The sequence below is a fragment of the Dermochelys coriacea genome, chromosome 10 (genome assembly GCF_009764565.3).
Source record: "Dermochelys coriacea isolate rDerCor1 chromosome 10, rDerCor1.pri.v4, whole genome shotgun sequence".
In the NCBI taxonomy this organism is placed as follows: domain Eukaryota; kingdom Metazoa; phylum Chordata; order Testudines; family Dermochelyidae; genus Dermochelys; species Dermochelys coriacea.
The window spans coordinates 57,081,183-57,109,040 of NC_050077.1; the positions used below are offsets into that span (position 1 = coordinate 57,081,183).

Sequence of the window (27,858 nt, forward strand, 5' to 3'; positions counted from 1 at the left end):
AATTTTTTTTCATGTTAGGCTTTTTTGATGGAAAAGTGGACATTGTTCTTGGAAAGCAGATTCCTTTCATGAAAAATTAGTGTTACTCGAAAACCTAATTTTTGACAGATTTTTTTTTTTAACGGGCCCTAATAAAAACCTTGAGGCTGCAAATAAGGGAGTTTTTAAAAAGCTGCTTTTAGCAGCACTGATGGTCACTAAAAAGTAATCCTGTTTGAAATGGAAAGACGCAGATTCTCCTTCAGAAATGGCTTTGAAAAATATTGGATGTTATGACTGTTGAAGCTGTTGACAGTAATAATAATAATAATCATAATTAATAATAATAAACAAATTTTCTTTAAAATGTGCGGCAAAGCAGTTAAGCATCTCCAAAATACATTCCTGCTGACTTGCTTTATCTTCCCAGGTCTTGTGGAGGGGATTTGATATGGGATTTTATTCTTTTATTTCCTTTTTTTTCCCCCCATCAATAATCCTTAAGGAGAATGCTTTTGTATTAGTTTACCATATGATCCTGAGGTCCTCTTGTTCCCCTAATGCGGATCCTATATGGATCTCATACACATCGATATATAGTATTGGTATGTTACTGGCATTCCTTGTCTTGTTCTTAATGCTGTTTTGCATACTGTGCAATCTTTACTCACACTGAGTAGTACATACTTTTTCAAGGAATCAGTAGGACTAATTGCATGATTCAGTGATATATCACAACCCCAATCCAGGAAAGGACTTAAAGTGCATAAGCGTTGGCCCTAAAAATAGAAGTTTTCTTGAATTGGGACCCAGGTGAATAAGGGCTGCAGAACTGGGCCCTGTGTCTTTTAAAAGGAATTATGGTACTGAATATCAGAAAATTGATAATAAAAATTAAATAACATACGTTTAAAAAAACAAACCAAAGTTGCTTACAATCTGTTCCCACTTGAATGCAATTACATTATTTGGCATGAAATAAAAATTCTTGTGAAACTGATTGGAAAAAAATACTTTTCATATGTAGTGGCCAATTTTTAAACCTCAGTCTTGGCCATTCTAATTTGTTTTAATTCCAAAGGGCTCAGATTTTATTGGTGATTAATGGGAAGCCAAAGTCCATTTTAAAATCAAAGCTATCCCAAATCACCTCTGTTTGTCTTTTTTGCACGTTTATAGTAATGCCTGAAAAAAAAATTGGTGCAGGGGGCTGCCCTTATGGTATGTTGGACAGCGCCTACCACATTGTTAGTGTTAACATATTGCAAATAACACACATCATTAACAACTGATGCTCTCTTGGAGCATTGTAACTAGAATTTCTTCATAGTGCATGTATTTATCAGGAAGCCATGAATTCAGTAAGTTGAAAGTGGGAGTTAAAAATGCTGTAGATCCCTTGGTTGCTAACTGTAAAATGGGGAGTACACTCTCTTTGTCTGGAGAGCTAAGTGGCCATTACAATTGTTTAACTGTATGATAATTTTATATAATGATTTTACTTCTTAGAGCATCATCTCTGCCAGCTGAGGTATTTGGAGCACTTCACTTAAAACAAGAGGAACAGGAACAAACCAGGATAAAATCAGTAGTGTAAAAATCCAAGTACTAAAGCATCTAAAAAACAAGCAGCCACATTAAAAAGGGGGATAGAATATGCAGAAAGGAAGAGCGTTCAAAACAGAAAACACCTCTGCAACAGAAATAGCTTTCACAGACTAGTGTCTAAAGCTCCGAGAGCTCTGCATTTCTCACCAGTGAAATTTCAAAAATGAAGAGAGTTGAGGCCCCAGTCATGCAATTGATAGCACATAGATGGCCTCTGTAAGACCCCACTGGCTTCAGAGGGACTCAAGGTGCAGGGGCCTGCTCACATGTTTTAAATTGGAGGATTGAGGCCTAAAAGAGCAATTCAGATCCTAGCAGCTATGAAAGTGATAAACGTTAAAGAACATGGGGAGTTCCATTGATGTGGATAGTGGAAGGTGTCAATTATCTCTGGCACCAGAAAGGATGAGGGATTCATCTTGAGTGGAGAAGGTGGGGTTGACATTGCCTGCTCTCCCTTGGGAGGAATTTTCTGGGAAAGGGCAGTGTTAAACTGAGCCTGCTAAGAAACTGTGCTGAGTCAGCATATCCTTTAGTGGCGCCCACTTGTTGAGCTGCACTGGCTACCTACACACCCACATGCGGTGGAGGGACAATTGCAACTTCTTTCTGTCACTGCTACTTCATCTCCCTCTGCAAGTGGAATTTTTACTGTGGAGCCCTGTGGCTGCATCAACATTGGCAGAAGCTGATGTGGACTCTAGGCTGAACTAAGCATGTGTGTGTATTTTTATTGAAAGAAGGAAAAATTGCAAACGTCAGTGAGATTTATGAGACATTAATGAGGTGGGTGGATAACACAGACTTAGATAAACAGTGCAAGTTGAAAGTAATTACATCTCCCCATCCCCACACAAATGAAAAATCAGTCTCATTATAGTTTTGGAAACATATTAATGGGGGAAGGGTTTCCTTAAGGCATTTTTGTATGTGGAAAGGGGGTCAGAGGGAGAATTTGTACTGAGGAAAGTATCCAAAAATTACTAACCTTTCACATTGCTACGGCTCCATTTCCTTTCTTCTGGCGCCAGCAGTTGAAGTGAAAGTCTGCTGAGCTTCTTTGAGCCACATAGGTTCTGCCTGGGACTTGCAAGAAGAGTTGGGCAATTCTAGCACTGTACAGAAGGGAAGGGAAGAGAATACAGGTTATCAAAAGTGGCTTTGCCTTTCTGAAGCTACCTCTGTTGTTTCATCTGATGGCGTATTTGGTGTGGGAAATATACCTTGTTGGAACGTCTAAACTTAACCTCAATAGGGACAATACAGCTGTTATGCCCTGAACCAATTTACACCTCACTAACTGTGTCTTTTGATGTGACTTATCTTGACCTACTCTTGTCAGTTCCAGTTTGTGGAAGTGAACACATATCTCGTTGTCTTGTTTGAAACAATCAAAACTACGTTCTCAAGTTGTTTAAATTTCTGGACTAGAAACACAGCTCAAATACTTCTCCAGGGGCTAGCATTATTGTTCTTTTCTAACTGAATAAAAATTTGATGTATTGTGACCTACAAAGAGTGTTTGTATGTGAAAACAGAATTTAAAAAAAAAAAAGGATTTGCTGCTTTATTGGGTGTAAGTTCTTTAAAGTATCCAGGTCAACAGCATCAGCATTATTCAGAGAAATCATTTCCATGACACTCAGGAGGCATGACAGCACCAGGGGGAAAACTTTATTTTTCTGCTGAAAAAAATTCTGAACAGGTTCTAATAGCAATAAAGACCTCAGTGCAAGGTATTTTCTGGGAAATGAATAGCTAACTGAGGTTATTTTGGCCTCAGCTTGACTTTGTGCTACCCCATCTCCCATCCGGCTCTTAATTCAGGATGTACCCTGGATCTCAATTGTTTTTGCCTAATAAATATTGTTTGTTAAATTACTGTGAGCAGACTTTGTAAAGTGCTGTCAAAATTTGTTAAAAACTAACATAATTATAAAGCACCTTGGAATGCTTTAGGGGAAGGACTTATAGGCACCATTGCTGGGGTGACATCAGGCAAACATGTCTCCCACCATAACTGAATACCTTGTGGATGAACCCCATAACACAGCTGGAGGCCATAAGCATTTAAACTCCTTCTGTTGTCCCTCTCCCCCACCCAACACTTTTTCTGTTATGTGGCTGCAGTTTTGATATACACGTTAGACAAGGACCTGAGCTGCAAAATTTGGAGCCAGATTTTGAAAACAAACTCTCAGGATGTTGGGATTTGGGGTTTCGTTCAACCTATTACAGAAATAGGGACCGGCTGTGAAAATTAGATTTGTATCTGGGTTCAAATTCTGATGCCTTGCCTACCCCTAGTAGTCGGGGGTTTGGGTGAGCTCACCTTTACATGTAGTTATTGGAAAAGCAGAATAACTGTACTGTAGTGCTTTTACCTTAAGGTTCTTGATGGGAGGTTAACAAGGACTACAGAGTGTCTCTTAAATTGTATTAGTTTTTCATTTCCTCAGAGTATAATAAAAAAAAAAAACAAAGGAGAACTCTGTATTAAATCGGAAGCTATCCTATATCTGTACCAGTGCCTGCTGTTAATGCTCGGATCAGTGGATGCTTATTCTGGGGAGCATGCTATATTTGAGCTATGCTATTCCCATATTAACCTGTACTGTACTAATATATCTTGATGTGCTGGATATGCATGCTATAGCAACTCTTCCCAGTGCACTTTCAAAATATTGCAATTTTGTCTGGATTTAATCAGACCAGAATATTGCAGAGTATCAATTACCTAATAAAATAATATGAAAGTGACCAAAAATGAAACTTTATAGTACTTAGAGGTAAATTATATTTTGTTTCCTTCCAACGTCATGTGCATTTTGCAAGTATAGTTTATTGTTCTGTGTATTCCAGAATTTGCACATATTCAAATCAAGGTATACAGAATGTTTAAAGGCAACATTTTAAAACGAGGATGTTTAAAGTCAAGCTCCTAAGTCCATTTTTAGGCACTTAAACCAAAGTGACCTGTGTTGTGTTTAAAAATAAATTAAAAAAAAAAAAAAGGTGCTTAACGCTGTAAACCAAAACTAAGCCAATGAAAGTTGCCAATGCTCATTAGCTCTGAAAATCAGCCCATTTTTATACGGATTGAGGAGCTTCGCTTTAGGCACTCAAGTTTAAAATCATTAACCAACCTGTTTAGATAGTGGTATAATTTTAATTACATTTCAATAATTAATTATTCAAATGCCTGCATTGGGCTAATAGCAGTGAAATGTGATATTAAAGTGCAAACAATGTTATAGGGGGCCAGAAAAGTGTGGTTATTCATAGGAAGATGGACTAGTGTATTCCCAGGGGCTATAGATTAATGTGACCAAAGATTTGTCAAAGGTGGCTGTTCATCACTTTAAGCTATTGTCTAGGTTAATGTGCAGATCTGCACATATTTTTATAACACAAAACGGAGTCAAAGTTCTCCCCTCTTTCATTCGTGTTTAAACTATTTTCTCCTGATTGATTTAAAGCTGGTGAAAGGCGAGTGTGTGGAATGCAAAGCTGTGCAGTGCTGTGGTATAGTACTGTGAGGTGATATATGGTGGTCTTTGCCTCAAAACAATGGTGCAAATCCACCTGGCTCTTAAGAGCTGTCCCTTTCTAAGGGGAGTAAATGGCACTACGCTCTCCAGGACTACTAATTCAGTTATTTTCAGTAAAAATATGCTGTGTGTGTCAGAATTTACTGAAATACTACAAAGTATAAGCTTGATAGAAGTAGATGGAGTTTACTTGGTGATTTAAGATTTTAAGAAAACAGGGCAAAAATTTGTGAGGTACAGTTTTTCCAGAAAAAAGAAAAAAAAGGAGTACAATCCATTGAATGCATCCGATGAAGTGAGCTGTAGCTCATGAAAGCTTATGCTCAAATAAATTTGTTAGTCTCTAAGGTGCCACAAGTACTCCTTTTCTTTTTGCGAATACAGACTAACACGGCTGCTACTCTGAAACCAGTTTTTCCATACTAAACTTTAGTTTTTCAGTCGTATGCTTTAAGACCTGTTTAGAACACACAACAATGCAGAAGTAGTAAGAGAACTGGAGAGTGTGTATGAGTGGGACAATTTTAGAGCAGTTGTAGTTTTGAATCATGGAGTTAACAATGCCAAGAAATAAAGCCTGGTATCGCTTATGTAATGGCACTGATTCAAGATGAAATTTTTTTTATATATATATTTATATATAAATCTTATATTTACAGCAGCTTAAACATTTTTTTTAAAAAAGCCCTTCACTGTGTATACTGCTTCCTGCTGCATCTTCCTTGTTGAAAATAGGTATCAGTCTTCCTATTTTTTTTAGATAACTGCACTTTAAATTTTCAAGGACTGGCAAAATGTTGCAATAGTTTCATTGCGAACACGGAAAGCTAATGCATGCTTTAGTAGTTTAAAAAGAGAAAATCATGGCAACCTATTTATAGCCTTATATTTTTGTTCACAACATGATTTTTGTATCGAATATGAATGCTTTCAGTTTCTTAAGTTTAATTTTAAGCTTTTAAGTGAATTTTCACCCTGACCTAAGAGGTTAGATTTGAAGTTAAATCCTGCTATCTTTACAAAATTAGTCTTACTGAAATTAGAAATGTGCATCAGGGAGAGACAAGGGATAGACCAGACAGAACTGGGGCGGGAAGGGGGGAATCAAATCAGTATCTTATATGTCTGCATACTAATGCGAAAAATATGGGGAATAAGCAGGAAGAACTTGAAATGCTAGTAAATAAACACAACTGTGACATAGTTGGCATCACAGAGACTTGGTGAGATAATACGCATGAGTAGAATATTGGTATAGAAGGGTACAGCTTGCTCAGGAGGACCGGCAGGGAAAAAGGGAATGAAGTGTTGCCTTGTATATTAAAAATGTATACACCTGGACTGAGGTTGAGATGGAAATAGGAGACAGACTTGTTGAAAGTCTCTGGGTAAGGATAAAAGGGGTAAAAAACAAGGGTGATGTCATGGTAGAAGTCTACTACAGACCACCTAACCAGGAAAAAGAGGTGGATGAGGCTTAGTTGTTTGGTTTTTTTTTGTTTTTTTAAATAACAAAATCACCCATAGCACAGGACTTCGTGGTGATGTGGGTCTCAACTACTCAGACATCTGTTGGGAAAATAACACAGCAGGGCACAGATTATCCAACAAGTTCTTGGAAGGTATTGGAGACCGTTTTTTATTTCAAAAGGTGGAGAAAGCTACTAGGGGAGAGGCTTTCTAGATTTGATTTTGACAAATAGGGAGGAATTGATTGACATTTTGAAAGTAGAAGGCAGCTTTGGTGAAAGTGATCAGAAATGATAGAGTTCATGATTCTAAGGAATGGTAGGAGGGAGAACAGCAAACTAAAGACAACGGATTTCAAGAAGGCAGATTTTAGCAAACTCAGGGAGTTGGTAGGTAGATCCCATGGGAAGGGAGTCTAAGGGAAAAAACAATTGAAGACAGTTGGCAGTTTTTCAAAGAGACATTATTAGGGGCACAAAAGCAAACTATCCTACTGCATAGGAAGGATATAAAGTACGGCAAGAAACCACCCTGGCTTAGCCAGAGCTCTTCAATGATCTAAAAATAAAAAAAAGTCCTTCAAAAAGTGGAAACTAGATCAAATTACAAAGGATGAATATAAACAAATAACACAAGTATGTAGGGACAAAATTAGAAAGGCCAAGGCACAAAACGAGATCAAACTAGCTAGAAACATAAAGGGTAACAAGAAAACATTCTATAAATACATTAGAAGCAAGAGGAACTCCAAGGACAGAGTAGACCCATTACTCAATGGGGTGGGGGAGGCGAGGGCAGGGGACACAACAGAAAATGTGGAAATGGCAGAGGTGCTTAATGACTTCTTTGTTTCGGTTTTCACCAAGAAGGTTGGTGGTGATTGGTTGTCTTACATAGTGAATGCTAGTGAAAATGAGATAGGATCAGAGGCTAAAATAGGGAAAGAACAAGCTAAAAATTACTTAGACAATTTAGATGTCTTCATGTCATCAGGACCTGATGAAATGCATCCTAGAATACTCAGGGAGCTGATTGAGGTGATATCTGAGCCATTAACGATTGTCTTTGAAAAGTCATGGAAGATGGGAAAGATTCCAGAAGACTGGAAAAAGGCAAATATAGTGTCAATCTATAAAAAGGGAAATAAAGGCAATCTGGGGAATTACAGACCAGTCAGCTTAACTTCTGTACCTGGAAAGATAATGGAGCAAATAATTAAGCGATCAATTTGCAAACATCTAGAAGATAATAAGGTGATAAGTAACAGTCAACATGGATTTGTCAAGAACAAATCGTGTCAAATCAACCTGATAGCTTTCTTTGACAATGTAACAAGTCTAGTGGATGGGAAGCAGTACACATAGTTTATCTTGACTTTAGTAAAGCTTTTAACACTGTCTTGCATAAACTTCTCATAAGCAAACTAGGGATGGATGGAGCTACTATCAGGTGGGTGCATAGCTAGTTGGAAAACCATTCCCAGAGAGTAGTTAACAGTGGTTCACAGTCATGCTGGAAGGGCATAACGAGTGGGGTTGAGCAGGGATCAGTTCTGGGTCCAGTTGTGTTCAATATCTTCATCAATGATTTAGATAATGGCATAGACAGTACACTTATAAAGTTTGCGGACAATACCAAGCTGGGAGGGGTTGCAAGTACTTTGGAGGATAGGATTATAATTCAAAATGATCTGGACAAACAGAAGAAATGGTCTGAAGTAAATAGGATGAAATTCAATAAGGACAAATGTAAAGCACTCTTCTTAGGAAGGAACAATCAGTTGCAGACATACAAAATGGGAAATGACTGCCTAGGAAGGAATACTGCAGAAAAGGATCTGGGGGTCATAGTGGACCACAAGCTAAATATAAGTCAACTGTTGCACAAAAAAAAAAAGCGAACATCATTCTGAGCTGTATTAGCAGGAGTGTTGTAAGCAAGACACGAGAAATAATTTTTCCCCTCTACTCTGCACTGATTAGGCCTCAACTGGTGTATTGTGTCCAATTCTGGGTGCCACATTTCAGGAAAGATGCGAACAAACTGGAGAAAGTCCAGAGAAGAGCAACAAAAATGATTAAAGGTCTAAAAAACGTGACCTATGAGGGAAGACTGAAAAAATTGGGTTTGTTTTTTCTGGAAAAGAGAAGACTGAGAGGGAACATAAGTTTTCAAGTACATGAAAGGTTGTTACAAGGAGGAGGGAGAAAATTTGTTCATAACCTCTGAGGATAGGACAAGAAGCAATGGGCTTAAATTGCAGCAAGGGAGGTTTACGTTGGACACTAGAAAAAACTTCCTAACTGTCAGGGTGGTTAAGCACTGGAATAAATTGCCTAGGGAGGTTGAGATCTGTGATGGATTGAAATCACAGAAACCCCCTTGGGGCTGCCAACTGATGTGCCAAGACTACTTTTGCCCCTGCTTTCTCCTGGCAGCTTGGGACTTCAGTGTCTTGCCTGGTTTGAGCCAGACATGCTAGCCTGCTGCAAACACAGACCCAGGTCTGAACTACATCCCACAAACTGCAGGCTTAACCGAAAATAGCTTAAGAAGTGCTCCTGTCTCCAGCACTCAGATGTCCAGCTCCCAATAGGGTCCAAACCCCAAATAAATCCGTTTTACCCTGTATGAAACTTATACAGAATAAACTCATAAATTGTTTGCCCTCTACAACACTGATAGAGAGATATGTACAGCTGTTTGCCCTCCCCCGCCGGGTATCAATACATACTCTGGGTTAATTAATAAGTAAAAAGTGATTTTATTAAATACAAAACATAGGATTTAAGTGGTTCCAAGTAATAACAGATGGAACAAAGTGAATTACCAAGCAAAATAAAATAAAACACACAAGTCTAAACTCAATACAGTATGAAGCTGAATACAGAAAAAAATCTTACCCTCAGAGATATTCCAATAAGCCTCTTTTACAGACCAGCCTCCTTCTAGTCTGGGTCCAGCAATCACTCACACCCCTGTGGTTACTGTCCTTTGTTCCAGTTTCTTTTGAGGTGGAGAGGCTATCTCTTGAGCCAGCTGAACACCAAATGAAGGGGTCTCCCAGGGATTTAAATAGACTTTCTCTTGTGGGTGGAAACCCCTCCCTCTGCATGTGTAGAATCCCAGCTACAAGATGGAGTTTTGGAGTCACATAGGCAAGTCACAGGGCCATGCATGACTCAGAACTTACAGATAGTAGCCATTGTTCACATACTACCTTGAACGTCCTCAAATAGACTTCTTATGTGGATTGGAGCCTTTCAAGATCCATTGTCCATTAAGTGTTTCTTGATTGGGCACTTAATTTGCAAATTCCTTTCTAAAGTAGCTGCCCAAATGCCTTACTAAGGCTACTTAAAATCAAACAAGTACACAGCCAATATTCATAACTTTGAATATAAAAATGATACGTGCATACAAATAGCATGAATTTATTCAGTAGATCATAACCTTTGCAGAGATATGTTACATGGCATATGTAGCATAAAACATATTCCAGTTATGTTATATTTACATTCATAAGCATATTTCCATAAAGCATTATGGGGTGCAATGTCACACCATCATTGGAAATTTTTAAGAGCAGGTTAGAAAACACCTGTCAGGGATGGTCTAGATAATACTTAGTCTTGCCATGAGTGCAGGGGACTGGAGTAGATGACTTCTCGAGGTCCCTTCCAGTTCTACGATTCTATGATTCTGTAAGGGAGTAAGGCAAGCAGGATTTGGTCCCCAACAAACTGATTGACTATGCCTCAATTCTATAAAACACTCCAAATTGCCTCTTGTTCTTAAAACTTAGATGTAACGAAGTATGACAATCTTAAATTGTTTTATAAACAACAACAAAAACCCAGTCAAGATATCCCCTGAATATTCCCAAGATATGTTCATTTAAATCGTAACAGGAAACTGCACTTCAGTTTTCCATTTTTGCATGTGTTCTAGTTCATTCATTTTTACCATGTTAACTCAAAAATATCATGTATTTAACTCAAAAGTATTATGTGTATTAATAACATAGAATGGTAAAGGAGGTGGTGTTACTTGATTCATAGACGGGGGAAACAAAATGTAGCATTTGCAATCCAACTGGCTCAGTAAAGGCTAATCATTATGGTCTTGCATTATGTCCCGCATGAGATACATCCTTAAGCATATGTCTGCATTGCATTAAAACACCCCCCTTTGACTCGTATCAGCTGATTTGGGCTTGAGAGGCTGGTACTGCCTATAAGGCTATAAAATTGCAGTGTGGACTATGTGATAGCTATTCTTTTTGGGGCACTGTTTAATGATGTACATTGGGAATACTGGAATCTTTTTTTAATTGGTCCTGGAAGTTTTGTACTGGGTCTAATTCTGCAATTCTTGTACTCATAGTGACATCAGTGAAATTGCTGAGTCAGTAATGTGTAGGGGGAAGCACTGAAACATATGCTCAGCTTTAAATATTCTAGTCAAGGGGATATAAGCATGTGCTTAAATTTAAACATCTTCTTAAGTGCTTTGCTGAAGTGAACAACCACAAGATCCGGTCCGTGCTGTGGAACATTTTAAAAGGTGTTGAAATACACATCAAAGTTCCAAGGGCCAGAAACGGTGGGTACCTCAGCATATCATTGAGATTTGTTCAATATTTGCTGCTGTCACATTAGAGCACAGATTCCTTTTAGTAAGGAAATGTATCTGGTTGACAGCAATTTTATGATTTCAAGAATAAATATGTTTAAAAATAATCCTCCCCTTTGTCCCCTACCAAAAAGCAACTGAAAATCATTTTTTATTAAATGTACACGTCAGATGGGATGTCTGTTAATAAGAGCAATAAATGTAGTGAATTTCTATTATGCTTTTTAGTTATCTACCCCTCTTCTCTTTCTATGACAGTTACTATTACATTACTGCCTTCTGCTGCAAGTAGGTAGCTGCAATATAATTCATGGGTCGGTGAGACTCCCAGAAGGTGTAGATAAGTTTCCAGGAAAACCTTTCAAATGAGGCCTAGCCTGCTTTTCTTTGTTCATTTACGCTGCTTGCCACAGCACTGCCACTGACTACTTCAAAGACTCTTGTAACAATCAAAGGCCCTGCAAGGTCTAAGCCACATGTTCCCCTTGCTCCCTCCTGCAGTATGTATACTGTAGTTTCAAATAAAATGGCTTTTATTGCCTGATCTTTGTCTCTTTCCTCTGCCAGCACATTTCAAGCTTCTAATAATTTTTTTTATGGCTTATCATACTATTTTATGACCTGTCAACTTCTGTAACTTCAGCTTTTTCTCCCTTAAAATAGTAATCAACATTTCAAATCTGTCTCTCAAACTGAATAAAACTGTACAGTATTACAACTTTCAAAAGACAGTAGGGCACGTTCATTGAATTGTTGTTGTAACTCCACTGAATTAACACTGGAGATGAATGTGACCCACTTATTCCAAATGGCGCTAGAAAAATAATCACTTCTAATTAGCAGGAAATTTGAGGCCCAATCCTGCAAAGCCCTGCATGTGTGTTGGAATAGTCACCTATTGTTTCTGAACCTGATTCTGCAATGGGATTTGGAGGTGCTTGGGCCTATATCCACAAAGGTACTTAGCTCCCTAAGTACCAGTTTTAGATGCTACTACAATCAACAAAACTCCTGCTCAGCTGCTGCTGTTTCCTGGGCATTTAAATTCCTACCTTCCACGTGGGTGCCCTAATGACCGGCTACATGGTCATTCTCACACACTCTCTGTCCCAATGATTCTTTAAATATATATCCCAGTGGAACAGCTTCAATAGGACAGATTGACAAAGCTCCACATCAGAGTATCCTATAGCTCAGTGGTTAGAACACTTTCCAGAGAGGTGCGAGAGCCTTGTTCAAATTCTTTCTCCTCATCGTTTGGAGTGGGGAACCAGACCTGAGTCTCCCACATCCTAGATGAGTGTGCTAATCATTGGGCAGAAAGTTATCAGGTGGGCAGTGGCACCTTCCCTCCCATGACTCTCCACCCCCATTTCATGTAGAGTGAAGCCGGCATCTAACTCGTACTCAAAAGAAATGACTTAGGCACCTAAGCCACCTGATTCTAAGACAGGAGTTCCCAGTTGTCAGAGCTGGGTGCCTCCCTGCCTCCCACACTTGGGCACGTTTCTCCTCTAGAGGGCACACCCCTCTTATCAGCATCACCCATTGGCTAGCTGAGGTGGCTCCATGTCTAGTTGCTGGCTTTTGTGATCACTGGCTTAGGCTTCTATCTCTCCCTATAGCATAGGCGTCCGACCAGAATGCCCAGTCGAATGGCGGCTCGGGTCGGCACTGGGCGGTCTGGTTGGCGGTGCAATGGGGCTAAGGCAGGCTCCCTGCCTGCTGTAGCTCCATGTGGCTCCCAGAAGTGACCGCCAGGTCCGTGCAGATCCTAGGTGCATGGGCGGCCAGGGAGACTCCACGCGCTGCCCTTGTCCCTGGTGCTGGCTCTGTAGCTCCCATTGGCTGGGAACCGGGACCAGTGGGAGCTGTGGTAAACACCACTGGGACCCCACACCCTGAGCCCCCTCCTGCATCTCTGCCCCAGCCTGAAGTCACCTCCTGCACGCAAACTCTCTCCCTCTGTACCCTCCCCAACACCCTGCCCTAGCCCTGAGGCGCCTCCTGCACCCCAAATCCCTCATCTCCAGCCCCACCCTGGAGCCCTAACTGCCCTGCACCCCAACCCCCTGTCCCAGCCCAGAGACCCGTCCTTCACCCCCAGCCGTGCCCCAGAGCTCGCACCCCCTCCTGCACTCCAAACCCCTTGGCCCAATCCTGGAGCCCCCTCCTACACCCAAACTTCTTCCTGAAGCCCACACCCCACACTCCCAACACCCTGCCCCAGCCCTGAGGCCCCTCTTGCACTCCAAAACCTTCATCCTTGCCCACCCCCGCACACCAACCCCTTGCCCCAGCCAGGAGCCCTCTCCTGCATCCTGAACCCCTCATTTCTGGTCCCACCCAGAGCCCACACCCCCAGACCAGAGCCCATACCCCTCCCCTCTCTCTAATTCCCTACCCCAGCCCGGAGCCCTCTCCTGCACCCCAAACCCGTCATCCCTGGCCCAAGCCCAAAGCCCGCACCCTCAGCCGGAATTCTCACCCCCCTCCCCCACCCCTACACTAGCCCAGTGAAAGTAAGTGAGAGTGGTGGAGAGCAAGTGATGGGAGGGAGGGGGGGATGGAGTGAGAAGAGGCAGGGTCTCAGAGAAGGGGCGGGGCAGGGGCAGAGGTTTTCAGTTTTGTGCAATTAGAAAGTTGGCAACTCTATGCTTCACTCAGGCTTTGTGGATCACAGTGATGTTCCTGTGATTTTCTGGGCACCTAACTTATAGGCATTATGCAATGCTCATTGTCACAAGGCCAAGTCACTTTGTCGATTTGGACTTGGGTGACTTGTACAATTGGGCCCTCTGTGTTGAGGCTGCGGGTTTTTTTCCCTGTTTCAATAATACTTGGGGCAAAGCTCTCTTTCTCACTGGTGACATTTGCATTCCACAAAAGCCAAAGCAGGGGACTATTCGTGTAATCAAGGCATCTGTCCATTATAAACAAAATAAAACATTCTCTCTCTCTCTCACACATGTTTTTAAAACAAAAACTTCATTTTTTAAGTATAAGGAGGTACCTTAAGATGAAGAAAAGATAATAAACTTAAATGGAATAGTAATACAATTTTATTTAAAAGTAGGAAACCCTAGATTGCATTTTTCTAGCAAAAATGTATTTTACAAGTTATCAGAGTCTAGTGGTGCATTAAAATATCCATGTATTACAGAAGGCTTAGAGATGGAATTACTCTGATATTAAAGAAGGATCCTGGTGCTGTGTGTATATATTGCATTGTAAGTCCTTGCTGATCATTTTTATTGTGTTTTTATGAAGTAATATAGTACGAGAGTAGAGATTCGTTTACCCTAATGGAAGTCGAACAACTCAGAATATTTTTTTCCTCAGTTTGTATCAAACACTTTTGACGTTCTTCCTGAATTGTGTGTTACACTGTCATCAGATGGGGAAAAAAAATCTGATTTGGGGTTGAAGATTTAATTTCAATCTATGTCTGAATTCAAATACAAACGTTTCATTTAGCTTCTGGGTTTCATTTCCAAGATGTGATAAACTAAAACTAATTCTAGCTTTGGAATGTAATGCTGTTTGGACCTCAGCTAGACTCTAAAAGTAATTTTTTTTTTTTTACTTGGACTTTGTGTTTGAACTAAATTTTAGACATAGTTCTGAAAACACGTGTTTTCCTGGGAAATGATTGTAAGTAGCACATCCTGGCTATTCAGTTGCTGAAGATGTTGCACAATGTTGTCTTAAACTGTGGAAAGTGTCACTATTAATGTACTGAGTGGTCAGGAATACAGGCAGTCCTCAACTTTATGACATTCGAATTATGACGAATGGCACTTATGCCGCTTCTACATTGACACCCTGATTCAACCTACAGGTTTCGAGTTTACGACACTCTGTACTGCAATGGGGTAGACTGCGGTTCTGAGTTACGACTTACGATGCAATTGTAAGGAACCAATTGTGTCGTAAGTCTGAGGACTACCTGTACCCTGCATTGATGATGCCAGTAGCTTATATGTGCCTCAGGTCAGTGTTTGACCAGATTTAGTATCTTAATGTTCATTTAAGTGTGAAGTTAGAAAACTGAAATAATAGCTTGATCCTGTAAAGTACTGAGCACTCTGGCCCCAATCCAGCAGAGCACTTAAGCATGTACTTAACTTTAAGTACCTTTAATAGTCCCACTGAACAATCCCATTGAACAGTCCCATTGAAGTCAATAGCCAAGCATGTGCCTAAGTGCTTTGCTGGATTGAGGCTCAAGTACTCAGCAGCTTGTAGGATCAAGTTACCATACGGTTGGTGTGCACGTATTGTTCTGAACTGCACTGAAACAGCACATGTCTGTATGAATTAAAAGGCACGTCAAAGCAGCAGTTTGGAAACTTGGTAAATTCTAGGCTATGCACCTGCGCTCTTCCAAATCTCTTTCCTACTCTCATTCCCCTTGAGCCTTGCCTACCCAAAGAAATGTAGCTATTGCTGACAATAGGTGTCAGTAGCAGGTGTGGGTAAAACAGGCACTGAAAATTAATTGCAAGTCTAGACAGGACTAAACCATGGACAGCATGTTTCAGGAACCACAGTTTTCTCATGTAGATAGGACTGTACATGCTCTCAGGTGAGGAACATAAACTGGTGGGGGATTGATATGACTTTGTGGTAGGGAGACTGGGCCAGTCTCAGAAAGTTATTTGCTTTAGCTTTCATTTATGTTGTTCTTCTCTAGTCCCTTTCCATCTTCCCTACCCCACCCCCAACAAAGACAATTAAATTTATCATTAATTTAAATGTAATTACTTAAGACACTTCCTCTGTTCTATTGAACACAAGTCCTACATGTACCTGCCACAATCAGCAAGTTATTCTTGGCAGTGCTATTACTGAGACTCTGCCGGCACCCCCCATGATTTATATGGTTGTATCATTATCACTGATTGGGAATCTAGCACAGCTCACCCCATACTCTTTCTCCCTACTCCCTCCCCCCATGGGAACTTGTGAGTATATCAAAGGATTTGTGGTCAGGGAGTCAATGAAGCCCAGTGCTTTTGCAAAGCTGAGCTCTGAAGAAGCCTGTAGTAAATAGGATGCTACCAACATTGTCAAACTACAAATTCACTTAACTATCAATCACGTCTCTTTGCTTTGGGGTCTCTTTGAATTCTCAGTGGGGCGTGTGCATTGCCTGTTCCAAATGGTTGCCAATCTGAATTGAATTGCCCCATGGCTGTACTGCCGGGCAAGGACAATGTCTCTGGACATGGAACAACATCCTTCCCTCAGCTCATGGAGTATTATTTTGTGAGTGGAAATGAGAAGATCTAGGAAAGGCACTACTGTTTTTCCTCCTCCTTCATGATGACCTAGCAACTCAGGGGTGTTACACTTATGGTAATGTTTCAGGAACAGAAACCTCTGAAAAATAGGATGAAAGGTTATGAACTGAAAGTGGGGAAAATTGGAAGTTTCTGTGGAATCTTATCAAGAAAACATTTTGACTGTAGTACAACAAATCTGTCATTGTATCACTAATGGATATTTGCCACTGTCCAACTCCTGTGTTTTGTAATTTACTGTGATAGAAATGGTAACCAATGGAATGGATGATGAATGGAATAAAAGGCTACAGTGTTAATGAAAAATATATTCCCTAGCTCATGCATATGAGAGAGTGAGAAATCAGTACACTTCAGGTTTAAGCAAGCCAGGTAGGATATGTCCAGGGAACTGTAAGAGAAATGAAAGGAGAAAGGGAAGGGGCTGCGGAAAATGAAGACAGTACTGAGGATTGGGGGAGTCTCTGGAGGGAGCAACCAAAGGAACAGATGGGGGTGGGGAGGGAGAATCGTTACTGATGCATTTCATTTAAAGTTTTTTTTTCTGAATAAATGATTCAGTTCAAAGAATACTTGTTTTCAATGTAAACAACAATCCCTCAATTCAATACACAACTTCATTACTTAACAAAACTCAAGAACACTTGAGTTTGACAGCATTGTTCCCGACCTAAATCAAAGTTCTGTGAGGAAAGGACCATGGATTTTTGTCTATAAATGGACATGCATGTCTATGGTTCTAGGTAAATAGCTAAAAACAAGGGGAGTTGCCTTGCTAAAGCTATAGATCAGTTTAATCCTTTGGAATTTTACCTTTAGAGCCAAATATTTAGGATTGTGTTTGTAGCGAGTCAATGGAGCTACCATGATTTACCCCAACATCAGAGGAAGAATGGTCCAGGATTCGGGGGCTATCCTGGGAGACTCTGTTCCACCATGGGCTTACTGTGTGACTGTGGCCACTTAGTCTTTATATGCCTCAGTTCCCCATCTGTAAAATGGGGATAATAGTCCTTCCCTACCTCAAACAGGTGTTGCACATTAAAGATGGTGTGCTGCTCAGATACTACAGTAATGGTGTAATTTAAATAGATTTTGATTTTGCCTGTTGCTTGCTCTGTTGTTTTACCCCGTGAACTTTACTGAATTATCAAGTCGATCAATATAGTACCCTATATTTTAAAATACACAGTAATTTTAATGCTCTTACTGTAATCCTAAAACTAAGAACACTGAAATTGATTTGTCAAATTTGTCTTCTGTCACTCATCTTCTGTGAATGTAAATGGTACCTATAGTTTGCATTAAGTTTTAATGTGTCAGTCATTCAGGCTACCATGGGCACTGACTAGATTTGTCTGAATACTCCTGTTGGGCAAATTGTCCTGCAGGAAGGATATTGCCAGATTTAAATTAAACAAATAGATAATGCCTCTACTTGTTTAAAGCACAGTGATAAGGGATGTTTGATGGCTATTATCTGGCATGAAGCACTTGATGATGGCACTTGTCTTTAAACATGTTTTCTGTTAAGCAGCAATTTGTCTGTTGATGAGAACTGTATCCCTGATGGCACTTTCTTCCCATATTCAGTTGTGCATATTAGATGTATTCTCAACACTGATTGTGAAGGGCACTGAACTCTTGCCCTTGCAAAGGATTGTACCACAAGGGCAAGATTTTACTGTCAAGAGTTTATTTGAGACTAAAAATAGCAGAATAATCAGCACTTATAACAACTCAACAGTATTACCACATTTGGCCTGCAAATAGATAGATAGAATGCACAAACTTTATAATCCTTAGGCAATAGGTACCTATTTTTCTGGAGTTTGTTGTATGTTTCTGACTCTTAAACTGGTGTTTGGTGTCTGTGTCTATCCAAAACACTGCAGAAAATTGTTTAATTGATTAATATTAAGTGCTTATTAGAAACAGTTAAATAAGTGGGCCTATTCTACACTAGAAAGTTTTACTGGCATAGTTATGTTAGCGAGGAGTGTTTAAAAAATAAAACAAAACCAAAAAAATCCTTCATAGCTATGCTAATAAAAGCCATAGTGTAGATGCAGTTATATCAGCAAAAAAATCCTTTTGCTGGTGTAGCTTATTCTATTCAGGGGATCTCTTTTGCTGCTATAATCTGCATCTCCACTAGTAGAGCTATACTGACACTCAATCTGAAAATTCTTTTAAGTATAGAAAAGGGCTAACTTTCTCACTTGATAGCCTAATGGCCTGGGATGAGACACCCCCAAGTTCAAAACCCTGCTTGCCTGAACGATCTGGTGTGAAAAATTCTGCTAAATCAAGTAGAGCAGGGACTTGAACCTGGGTCTCCTACATCCCTGGCTGCTGGCTTGACCATCAGACTAAAGAATATGAATGTCAGTTTTTCTTGCTCTTTCCTCCTTCCAACCAATGCAGAACAAAAACAAATTCTGAAACCTCAAAATTTGCCCCCAAAAGTAAGGATCATCCTCTGGACAGCTCTAACAGTTACTCAAGACCAGCACTGGACTGCACACTTTTACAATAAAAGATTGACAAAATTCACTTATGACTAGTACAATAAAGTTGTGGCTGTTCTCCACTTGAACCTAGATGAGGATGGGAGTACCTTTGAGGAAATTCATGTAGGAGGTAAACTGAGAACCATGCGTGCTCTGAGATCCAAAAAAGCATGTGTAAAAGAGCCCTGAATTTACACAACAGAGAAATACCATTGTAAGGAGGCTGTAATTGTAAGGGAAGGAGCTGGAATAAAATCAGAGGATGCTGAAGTGACCTTCCCATGCCTCTCTCCTTATTTCCTGAGTTGTTTCACCTTCTCAAAAGCAGTTTGAGCTTTCAGATGCATGTTAAATGAGGTTTTCGCTCCTGTTCTATTTTAACTGTCTGTTATATAGTTAAATTAATTACAAGATTTTTTATTTTTTTTAAAAACAAAGCAACCCTGATCATGGAAAAGATCATCCTTGACTTAATGCCAGTGGCACACTCCTTGAATCTACTTGAGTTGAATCCTGCAATCAATCTCATGCTTAACATTCCAGCTTTTAGTTTTAATACCTAAATGAATCCCCCAATACACAAAAGCTGTTCTGTATTGAATGTAGCAAGCCATTTTACCAGGAGAGGCTTACAATATGTACTTTAAAAGGTGTAAATATGACTGTGAATGCCTGTTTTAGTGGGAGTTATGAGGAATTTCTATAGAAACATTAATCCCTCTTTGATGTGTGTCAGTACATTTAACACAATTGGGTTGCAAGCCTCTGAGATGGATAATTATCTTATGTCAGTACAGCTTGGCATGGCAAATTATTCTCACTTCAGAAATGCTGGGCCAAATCCTGCCCTCAGATATATGCAAACATCTCCCCACATCTGTCCAAGTGGCTGAAAGTTCAGTGGACCTGGGCTGGTGCACTTCACATTGCCATAACCGCTACTGCCAGTCATCTCCTCTTCCCAAGCTCCAAGGATCCCTCTTCTTACCATTTCTATCTTCAGAGGGAGTGGTGGTCTTTTATACATGTGCTTTTTCTGCAAGCTATTGCCTCCACCCCGGATTTTCTGGGTGTGCTGGGTGGCTATGCTCCCTTTGACAACTTGGGGAATATGTCTTCTGTATTTATGAATTCTAGTTCATGTTATGAAGAAATTATTGTATCAGGGAATGCCACTATATGGATGTGGAATCTACTATTTGCTGACAAGGGACATAGCACATCCCTACCCGACAGAGGTGACCATGTGACCCCCCTCCCCAGATTTCCGCATGAGTTTGTATGCCCTGCCCTGAACCTTGCTGCATACCACAGAATCTTTAAATTGTGACCCCCTGCACTATGAACCAATATGCGTCATCTCTGCTAACAGAACAGGGACAATGGAGAGTAGTTAACCTTAAGGAACTATGCTCTAATTCAGTAGTTCTCAACCTGTTTATCATTGTGGGCCGCATCCAATACTACTTGTATGGTCCTGAGGATGTCACATGGGCTACAGCTGTGTGCTGATTGGGCTGCAGGTTGAGAACCACCACTCTGACTGAACGTGGGCATACTAAGGAGGTTGGCTGAGGCTGAGAGAAGCTAGTTCCTCTAACTTGTCAATAGGAGCGAGAAGTGGAGAGTGGAAAATTCCCAGCAGCAAAACAAAGGAATCAGGTGGTGTGGATGGAACATACTCACTTGAGAGACTCACTAAGACAGGAACAGGAATCTGTGGGCAGGAGAGGTCCTGTTCAACTGCAGTTAGAGAAGGCTAAGTGAGCTCAAATGGCTTTATGATTCTGAAGGGAAACCAATGAGCTGCAAGGAAAGGAACCTGGACCCTCAGAGGGCTCTCTCTAAGCCCAAAGAACTTTCTAGAGTGGTGAGGAACTTGAGGCAGGGAAAGGTATGTAGGTGTTTATAACTTTGTATAGATCTGTATATTTCTTATGCTTACAATGTGAAGAGGTATGGTGTTTTAGAATCCTGTGTAAAGTCTGTGTGTGCTGGCTTTCAAAATATCTCATGCCCTTGTAGAGTTAAACTAGAAACCAGAAGGCTCACACATTTGGTAGCATTCTGGGGAATGTGCAAGAGCAGCTGGGGAGGCATGGGAAAAACAGTACTAGTTTCAAGGCCTGTGCAATTTGACCACAGAGTCCCCAGGGCGAAGAGAGGTATCATACATATGGTCTGCACCTGTAGTGTGCACCTACTGGCCCAAAGTGAGGGACAGTGCCCAGCCTCAGCAAGCTAAGGGCAGGTGGGATTCAGTATTTAGATCCCATCACAGCAGTCTGGCGAGTATGCAGCTGAGGGAGCTTGACCAGATCTGACACACACCCATCTTCTTGGTTTGGAGAGATCTATTGGTAAGGGCCAGTGCTCTGGAATCTGACTCCCAGTGGTTCTCTGCTAACTGTGCACTGAGCCTTAGGCAGTGCCCCTCCCTGCTGACTTGTTTTTTCTGTTGCTTGCTGCCTAGGGTGAGGGCATATCCTAACTCCCATCTTTGTCATGACGGAAGGGAGTGACACCCTTAACTACAGACTGCCCAATAAAGGATAATGGGGAAATGGCTGTCTGGTTTCTTCAGAATAACTGGGAAAGGAGAGCACTCAAAAGCAGGCTGTGGTGAGAAATAGAGGCATGCAGGTTATTGGGCCCTCAGAATTTGTGGGAAGGAGGGGTGTCCTCGATGATTGGGCCATCCCATTGATGGGTCAAATCAAAAAGCAAGCCTACTTCCATCCCCTTCCAGCAGATGCTTTGGGGTGGGGTCACTTTTGGGTAACGTACACAGCTCTTATCACTCAATAAGTCATGGGTTTTTTTTCATGGTTCTTGCATCTGCATGAATCTAGATATTCTCTCCCTCAGTCTTGCATGACATCATAAATTATACCTGACACTCCCCAAGAAATGTAGAAGCTAATTTTGTCCAAGTTATTTTTTTTACTAGCATCTTAATTGCATCTCTTAATGCAACATGCATTCCTAACTTGTAAGGATGTTGCCAAGAGTGAATGAAAAATGCTTTAAGGCAAAACAAACAGTGCTGTGTGGTTTCATTCCAAACAGTATCAGTTAAAATGAGGGCATGAACACTAATAAAGATGTTAATAATTAGAAGTTGCATGTTAAGCTTTGTATGGTGAAAGAAATGTGTTGTATCCTGCCATAAGAGAGACACTGACTCTCGTATTAAGGGCAACGTAATCCACTGGCCTCATATCGTGTGTAGAGTGCCCAGCCCAAGACCTGGATCCTAACAACCTCGATTCAGACCTAGATCCAGCTCTAAACTGCTCAAGTCAGTCTCTGGAGTTACTGACACTTTGATTTTAATAACAAAGTCCACAGTTCAGTTCAAAGACATTTCTTTGTCTCCTCTTTTTCCTTTTAATGTGCAAGAGGGGTCTGTGTTTTGGTGGTAAGGTGAGGACAGTGGCTCTACCAGAGCATTAGAAAGCAAGCAATGCACACTCTGATCAAGTTTTTTTTTGAGTGTAGGAGTAATGAGGAGAGCTGGTGGAAGCAGGCCCCATTAGGAAGTGAGGGACTTCTCTAAAAACTCTCCCCAGGTAGATGGACATAGTGCTGTTTTGGAAAAAGTATAGGGCCACGTAGGAAAGAAGAAACTTATTTTTCATTAAAGTCCCTGGGATTTTTAGTTTAATTTTGTTAAAGCTGGGTGAGACTTAAAATGAGAGAATGAAGACAAAGAATTAGTTAAAATGGGTATGGTGTGGGAATAAGGGATTACCTTTTTAAAAATCAGTAGCCAGGAGAAATAGGGATAAAATATGAAGTGTTTAAGGAGAAGCTGGATCAAACCCTTGCTCCTTCCTTGCAACTGAGCATTGCTTTGGAGGAAAGCTGTCTTGGTAACCTACAGTTCTGTTATGTAGGTAGGCTCTCCCAATTGACAGGACAGTTCTCACATGCTATATGCATAAAACTGATAGGGAAAAAGTTTTGGAGATTCAGCTTGAATAAGATCCACAATTTCAGATGCTTTGACCACTAAAGTACCTGACTCTTCAGTCTGCAAAATATGTTTGGAAATATGTAACCACATTTCCGGGTTCTTCCTGTTTTTTTTGGTTTTGCTTAGAATTGGAAGTGAGGAGGGATGTGAAAATGAGATGAAAGGGGAAAAATCTGACGTAAACTTCTTTAATCGTCAAAAAATAAATTTTTTAGTTCAGTTCAATTAAAGTTCTGGATGAAGGTCTGCTTATACCTGGGCTTGCTATATCTGAACTTCTGAATTGGTTTGTCCCTTTCTGATACACTGTCCTGTGTCCCCCTGATTTGCCATCTTAGTAATTACCTTTCTTCCCCCTCTGCCCCCCCCATTAACTTTACAAACCCATTATATTTCAGTATGTTAAGGTAGAGAAAGAAACCTTGCCTCAATGACCACCAGTCTCAGAGAGCAGATTAACTCATATAAACACCTTGAGTGCTAGCCATTTATCTGGCTGGGTAAATCAACACTCTAGTTCACGCATCCTTGAGGCATGAAGATTGATTGATTAAAACCCCACATGACCACTAAAGCTAGAATGTAAAGTAAAATACTTCCAAGGTTTTTATGTAATAAGAGTCTTAGGAAGAAATAAACACAAGGCAAAATGAATCCAAAGAGAGTCTTTGATTTGGGGACTAATGCCTGACATCCGTATCTTCCAGTTTCCTAGAAAAAATATGTTAAAATATAACCTCATTTTCATTGTAATCCAGATTTATATATAATAGGTAATAAAACAGGTGAATAAATTTTACAGACAGGAGAGACATTTCCTTCTTTGAAAAATGTATTCCTCACTGACCTGTGGAGAGGTTGTTTGTGAACAACTGCATCAGGAGATAAACATTTGCTGTACAGTTGGAAGAAAACCATTGCATCAGCTCTAGCTCTCTAGGACTGCAGCATTAAAAAAAACAAACAAACCAGGGCTGAAGTGATTTTGAGTTACAGTGGGTGACAAGGAAAACAAACAAACAAAAATAGCTGCTGTCAACAGTGGTATACAATACTGGGATTAACATATATACTGCAGTAAAGTCATATAATGTGACATTATAAGTGTGGGGTGTGGGGAGGTGTGATGTGACTTCTGCTTAACTTGTTGTTACATACTTAAAATATATGTTCAGTTCCAGTGGATCCTATAACATGCCAAAGGTGAAGATCAAGTTAGCCATGAACTAGACCATGTTAAAGGAGAAAGTTAGAGTCTACATAAACCTGTTAACCTCTGAGCCAGAGATTGCATGGGTTTGCAATGGTGAAATATAGTTAAAACTACACTGCAGCCAATCAGGACACTCAATTTAGGTATGCAGTCTGATTGACTGACACTGCTCCAGATCTCAGTCTTCACCTCTGTTGGTATACTCAGTGACTTACCACAAGACCACTTATAGCCAAAGAGGAAGCAGGAGTTGTTGCACTCTCTGAGGGTATGTCTTCACAGCCTGCAGAAGTGTGCCTCCCAGCCCAGGTCAATAGACTTGGGCTAGCAGGGCTCACTCTAAAAATTGCTGTGTAGATAGCACTTTGAAGTTGAGGCTTGCATGGGACCTCAGGCTCTGAAGCCCAAACACCACCCTAGATTTCAGATCCTGAGATCCAGCCCAAGCCACAACTCCAAAGTGCTGTCTACACAGCAGTTTTTAACGTGATCCCCGCTAGCACGAGTCAGTTGACCTAGGTTGGGAGGCTCACTTCTGCAGGTTGTGTAGATGCCCAATATACAGAATGAGACCAGAGCTTTGAACACATATTGTTAAAAATAAATGAAAGCTTTTGGTTCATCTGTTCTTGTCTAGTTTGTTGGATGTAGATAAAGTTCATATGCGTATTTAAATGTTCATACATTTATCAGTTCAGTAACTGTTTTATTTTACCTTCCTTTAGAAACAAAAACCAAAGTCCCATAGGCCCAGGGAAATACGGATATGGAAAAGTGCCATATATATTACCACTGCAAACTGACACTGGGCAACTGCCTCAAAAAACACGGAGGCAGCGACAGTCAACAAGGAATCAAGCATATGAGCAGAATCAGGGTCCTGGGAACACACCCAATCATCCATCTAACCCTTCAGTTCAACATGGGAATCTTTACCAAGAAGAACGTGGACCTCAGGTTTTGGGGCCCTCAATTTATCAGCAGGCTCCAACCCATTCACAGGCCTTTCCTGCATCTCAAAGTTTGTTTCATGGGACTGACTCAACCCACCATGGCTCTGCATCCCGCCAGCCCTTCCAAGGTCAACCTCACTCTCCAAGGGCTGGAACTATTGTGTGCATTGGAGCCTACAAGCAGTACAAACTCTGCAACACAAATGTAAGTCCATTCTTTTCTCTCTCAATTTTAAAGACAGCTCCCTTAGCATGCTGGATTTCTGTTCTTCCTGTGGCTTAAAATCAAACGATATATATTGATCTTATTAACTATGGGGAAATAATCCCTTCATTCTGTTAGTCATGGGATAAAAGAATCCACTGTATGTTGATTTAAAAGAAGAGTGGCTTGCGGGGATGTCCATAGTTGCTGTATAATATACTATTTGTCTAGCAGCATCCATCCCAGGGGTCTCAAATGGTTGTTAAACCTCACACACCTGTGGTATATGTATGATTCCTGTTAGATAGATGGGAAAAATGAGGCACTGACTTTGCTTCACAGACAGGAGAAGACATAGGATGGGGATTGGTACTCAGGTTTCCCAGCTCCCAGTCCCATGCTCTAATCACAAGATCACATGGCCTTTTTGTGACAGACCTTCCTTTTTGCAACATTTGGGAATTCATATACCCCAAACTAAGGTTTCTGATTTTAGGTGCCTATTTCAGGGTAAATTATGGCTTTTTTAGGAGTAAAAATCTATTGTATTAGAATTTTTTTTTAAAATAACATTTTTCTTAAAGCTGTTTTAAAATATTTGGCTTTGGTGCTACTCTGTGTTCTGGGATGACCTCCCAATGGGTTGTATGAGACCTTTCAGGGTCTGCTCTTCTTCTGCTCCACAAACAAATTTGTAAGAGCTGTAATTTTTGGCTGTTTTTCTTGAAAATTTCTTAAAACGTCTTTCACCAATGTTTGCCTTGGCTGGGTTTTATCAGCGTTTAACCTAAAACAAGAAGCCTTCTCCTTTCCAGTCTCTATTGAATTAATATTCTTGAGTTCAAGAGCCATGCTATTTGGATATTAATAATTGTTTTTTTCTAAAGTATTAGTGCAGTTGTATGTTGATGTAACAGAGAATTGGGCCTTCGGGTGCATGTGTGAGTCCTAATCTGCCTTTACAGCCTTTGGGCCTTTTAAAACTGGGAGATGTAATCATAGGGCACATGCCTGGGGACAAGCATGTGACCTTCAGGAAGCCAGATGGACACTTCCTGTCTCTTAGGTGGGGGTAGGGTGACCAAATAGCAAGTGTAAAAAATCTGGATGGGGAGTGGGAAGTAATAGGTGCCTATACAAGAAAAAAACCCCAAAATCGGGACTGTCCCTATAAAATTGGGACATCTGGTCACTCTAGGTGGGGGCAGTAGACAGGAGAGACCTAGTGTCAAGGATGCTTTGCTGTATGTTTCTCCATCAGCAGGAAAAAGTTACCAGAGGAGAAACATGTGTTTTCCCCCTTCCCAGTTGTGGCAGCTAGAGACAGCCAGAAGAGTCTCTGTTACCAACTGTGTTGTATTATTTTGAACATTTTTTGAATTTTCTGTTAATTAATAAATTTGCATTGGGGAAAAGGGCATGGAATGGAATTTGAGTGTTTGGGCTTTCATTTGGACTGCCGTGGCTGGTGAATCTGCACACTGGTGCACAGGTAGGGTAGTAATACATCCCAGTCAGTTGTGTAGTTGAGGGTAAAAGCAGGTAAACACAGTTTACCACTTCTCTTTGGGGAATATGGAGTTTAGCTGAGGTTAGTTTACTTAATTTTTCTTTTTTTTTTACCACTACATCCTGATTCTGGTGGTTCAGTACCTCTATTATGTGCTTTTGTAACACTAAACCTTGCTTTCTCAGCCCTGAATCCTGCTTCCCCTTGTTCTTCCCTCTATTTCAGTCCCAGCCATATCTGGGCATGAAGGCACATAGTCATCATTCTCATGACCTAAAGCATCATCAGGGGCTTTTTAAAGAATGGTCTCTTTACAGACTTCTCTGTGGAAACTTCTGTGTGGTCAACACTATAACCAGCACCCTCCCAAGTCTGTTGCGAGTCTGTCCCTTGTGTGGGAGTGTTATGCAGGATAGACGCACCACTGGTTTGTTGTTTATCAAATTATTGGTTAGTTAAGGAATATTCTGTATGTACACTGCTCCTCCGGACACACAAGACATGGTCCCAGCCCAGAGGAGCTTAGAATCTAAACCAGGCTGACAAATGTGATACAGTGGATAACAGTTCAGACCTAAGAAGATGGGTTGATGATGGAGATCAGAGTTGGAAGGTTCCGTTAAAAAAGCAAGGTGTAATGAGGGATTTGGAAGAGGAATTTGCAAGATGGATGTGAGACAGGCTATTCTGAATATGGAAGAAGGGCAAAGTTAGAAGAGAGGACTGTGAGGAGACTTCTATCATTATTGTAAGCGGGTGAATAGTCCCGCACTTGTGGGGAACTTTTCTGGCTTCTGCACTACCCCAGTGAAGTGGGCTAGTGAAAGGATCTGAGTCCTCACTCCCACTTTCTTTACCCAGTGGCCTCCCTGCCCTTGAGGACTCCCCTTCCACTCTCCTGTCTGGCAGAGTCCTCGTAACCCCAACAAGGCTGGG

At 40.8% G+C, this 27,858-nt stretch overlaps 1 protein-coding gene across 3 annotated transcripts in view; it reads left to right on the forward strand.

The window, feature by feature from the left end:
* Positions 1–27,858, forward strand: part of THSD4 (thrombospondin type 1 domain containing 4) — a 600,466-nt gene that overhangs the window by 70,912 nt on the left and 501,696 nt on the right. For all 3 annotated transcript variants that reach the window (XM_043493644.1, XM_038420562.2, XM_043493645.1), the window contains one exon: positions 24,980–25,412. In XM_043493644.1, coding sequence (XP_043349579.1) covers positions 24,980–25,412 — 433 coding nt within the window. The remainder of the gene's footprint in view (positions 1–24,979; positions 25,413–27,858) is intronic.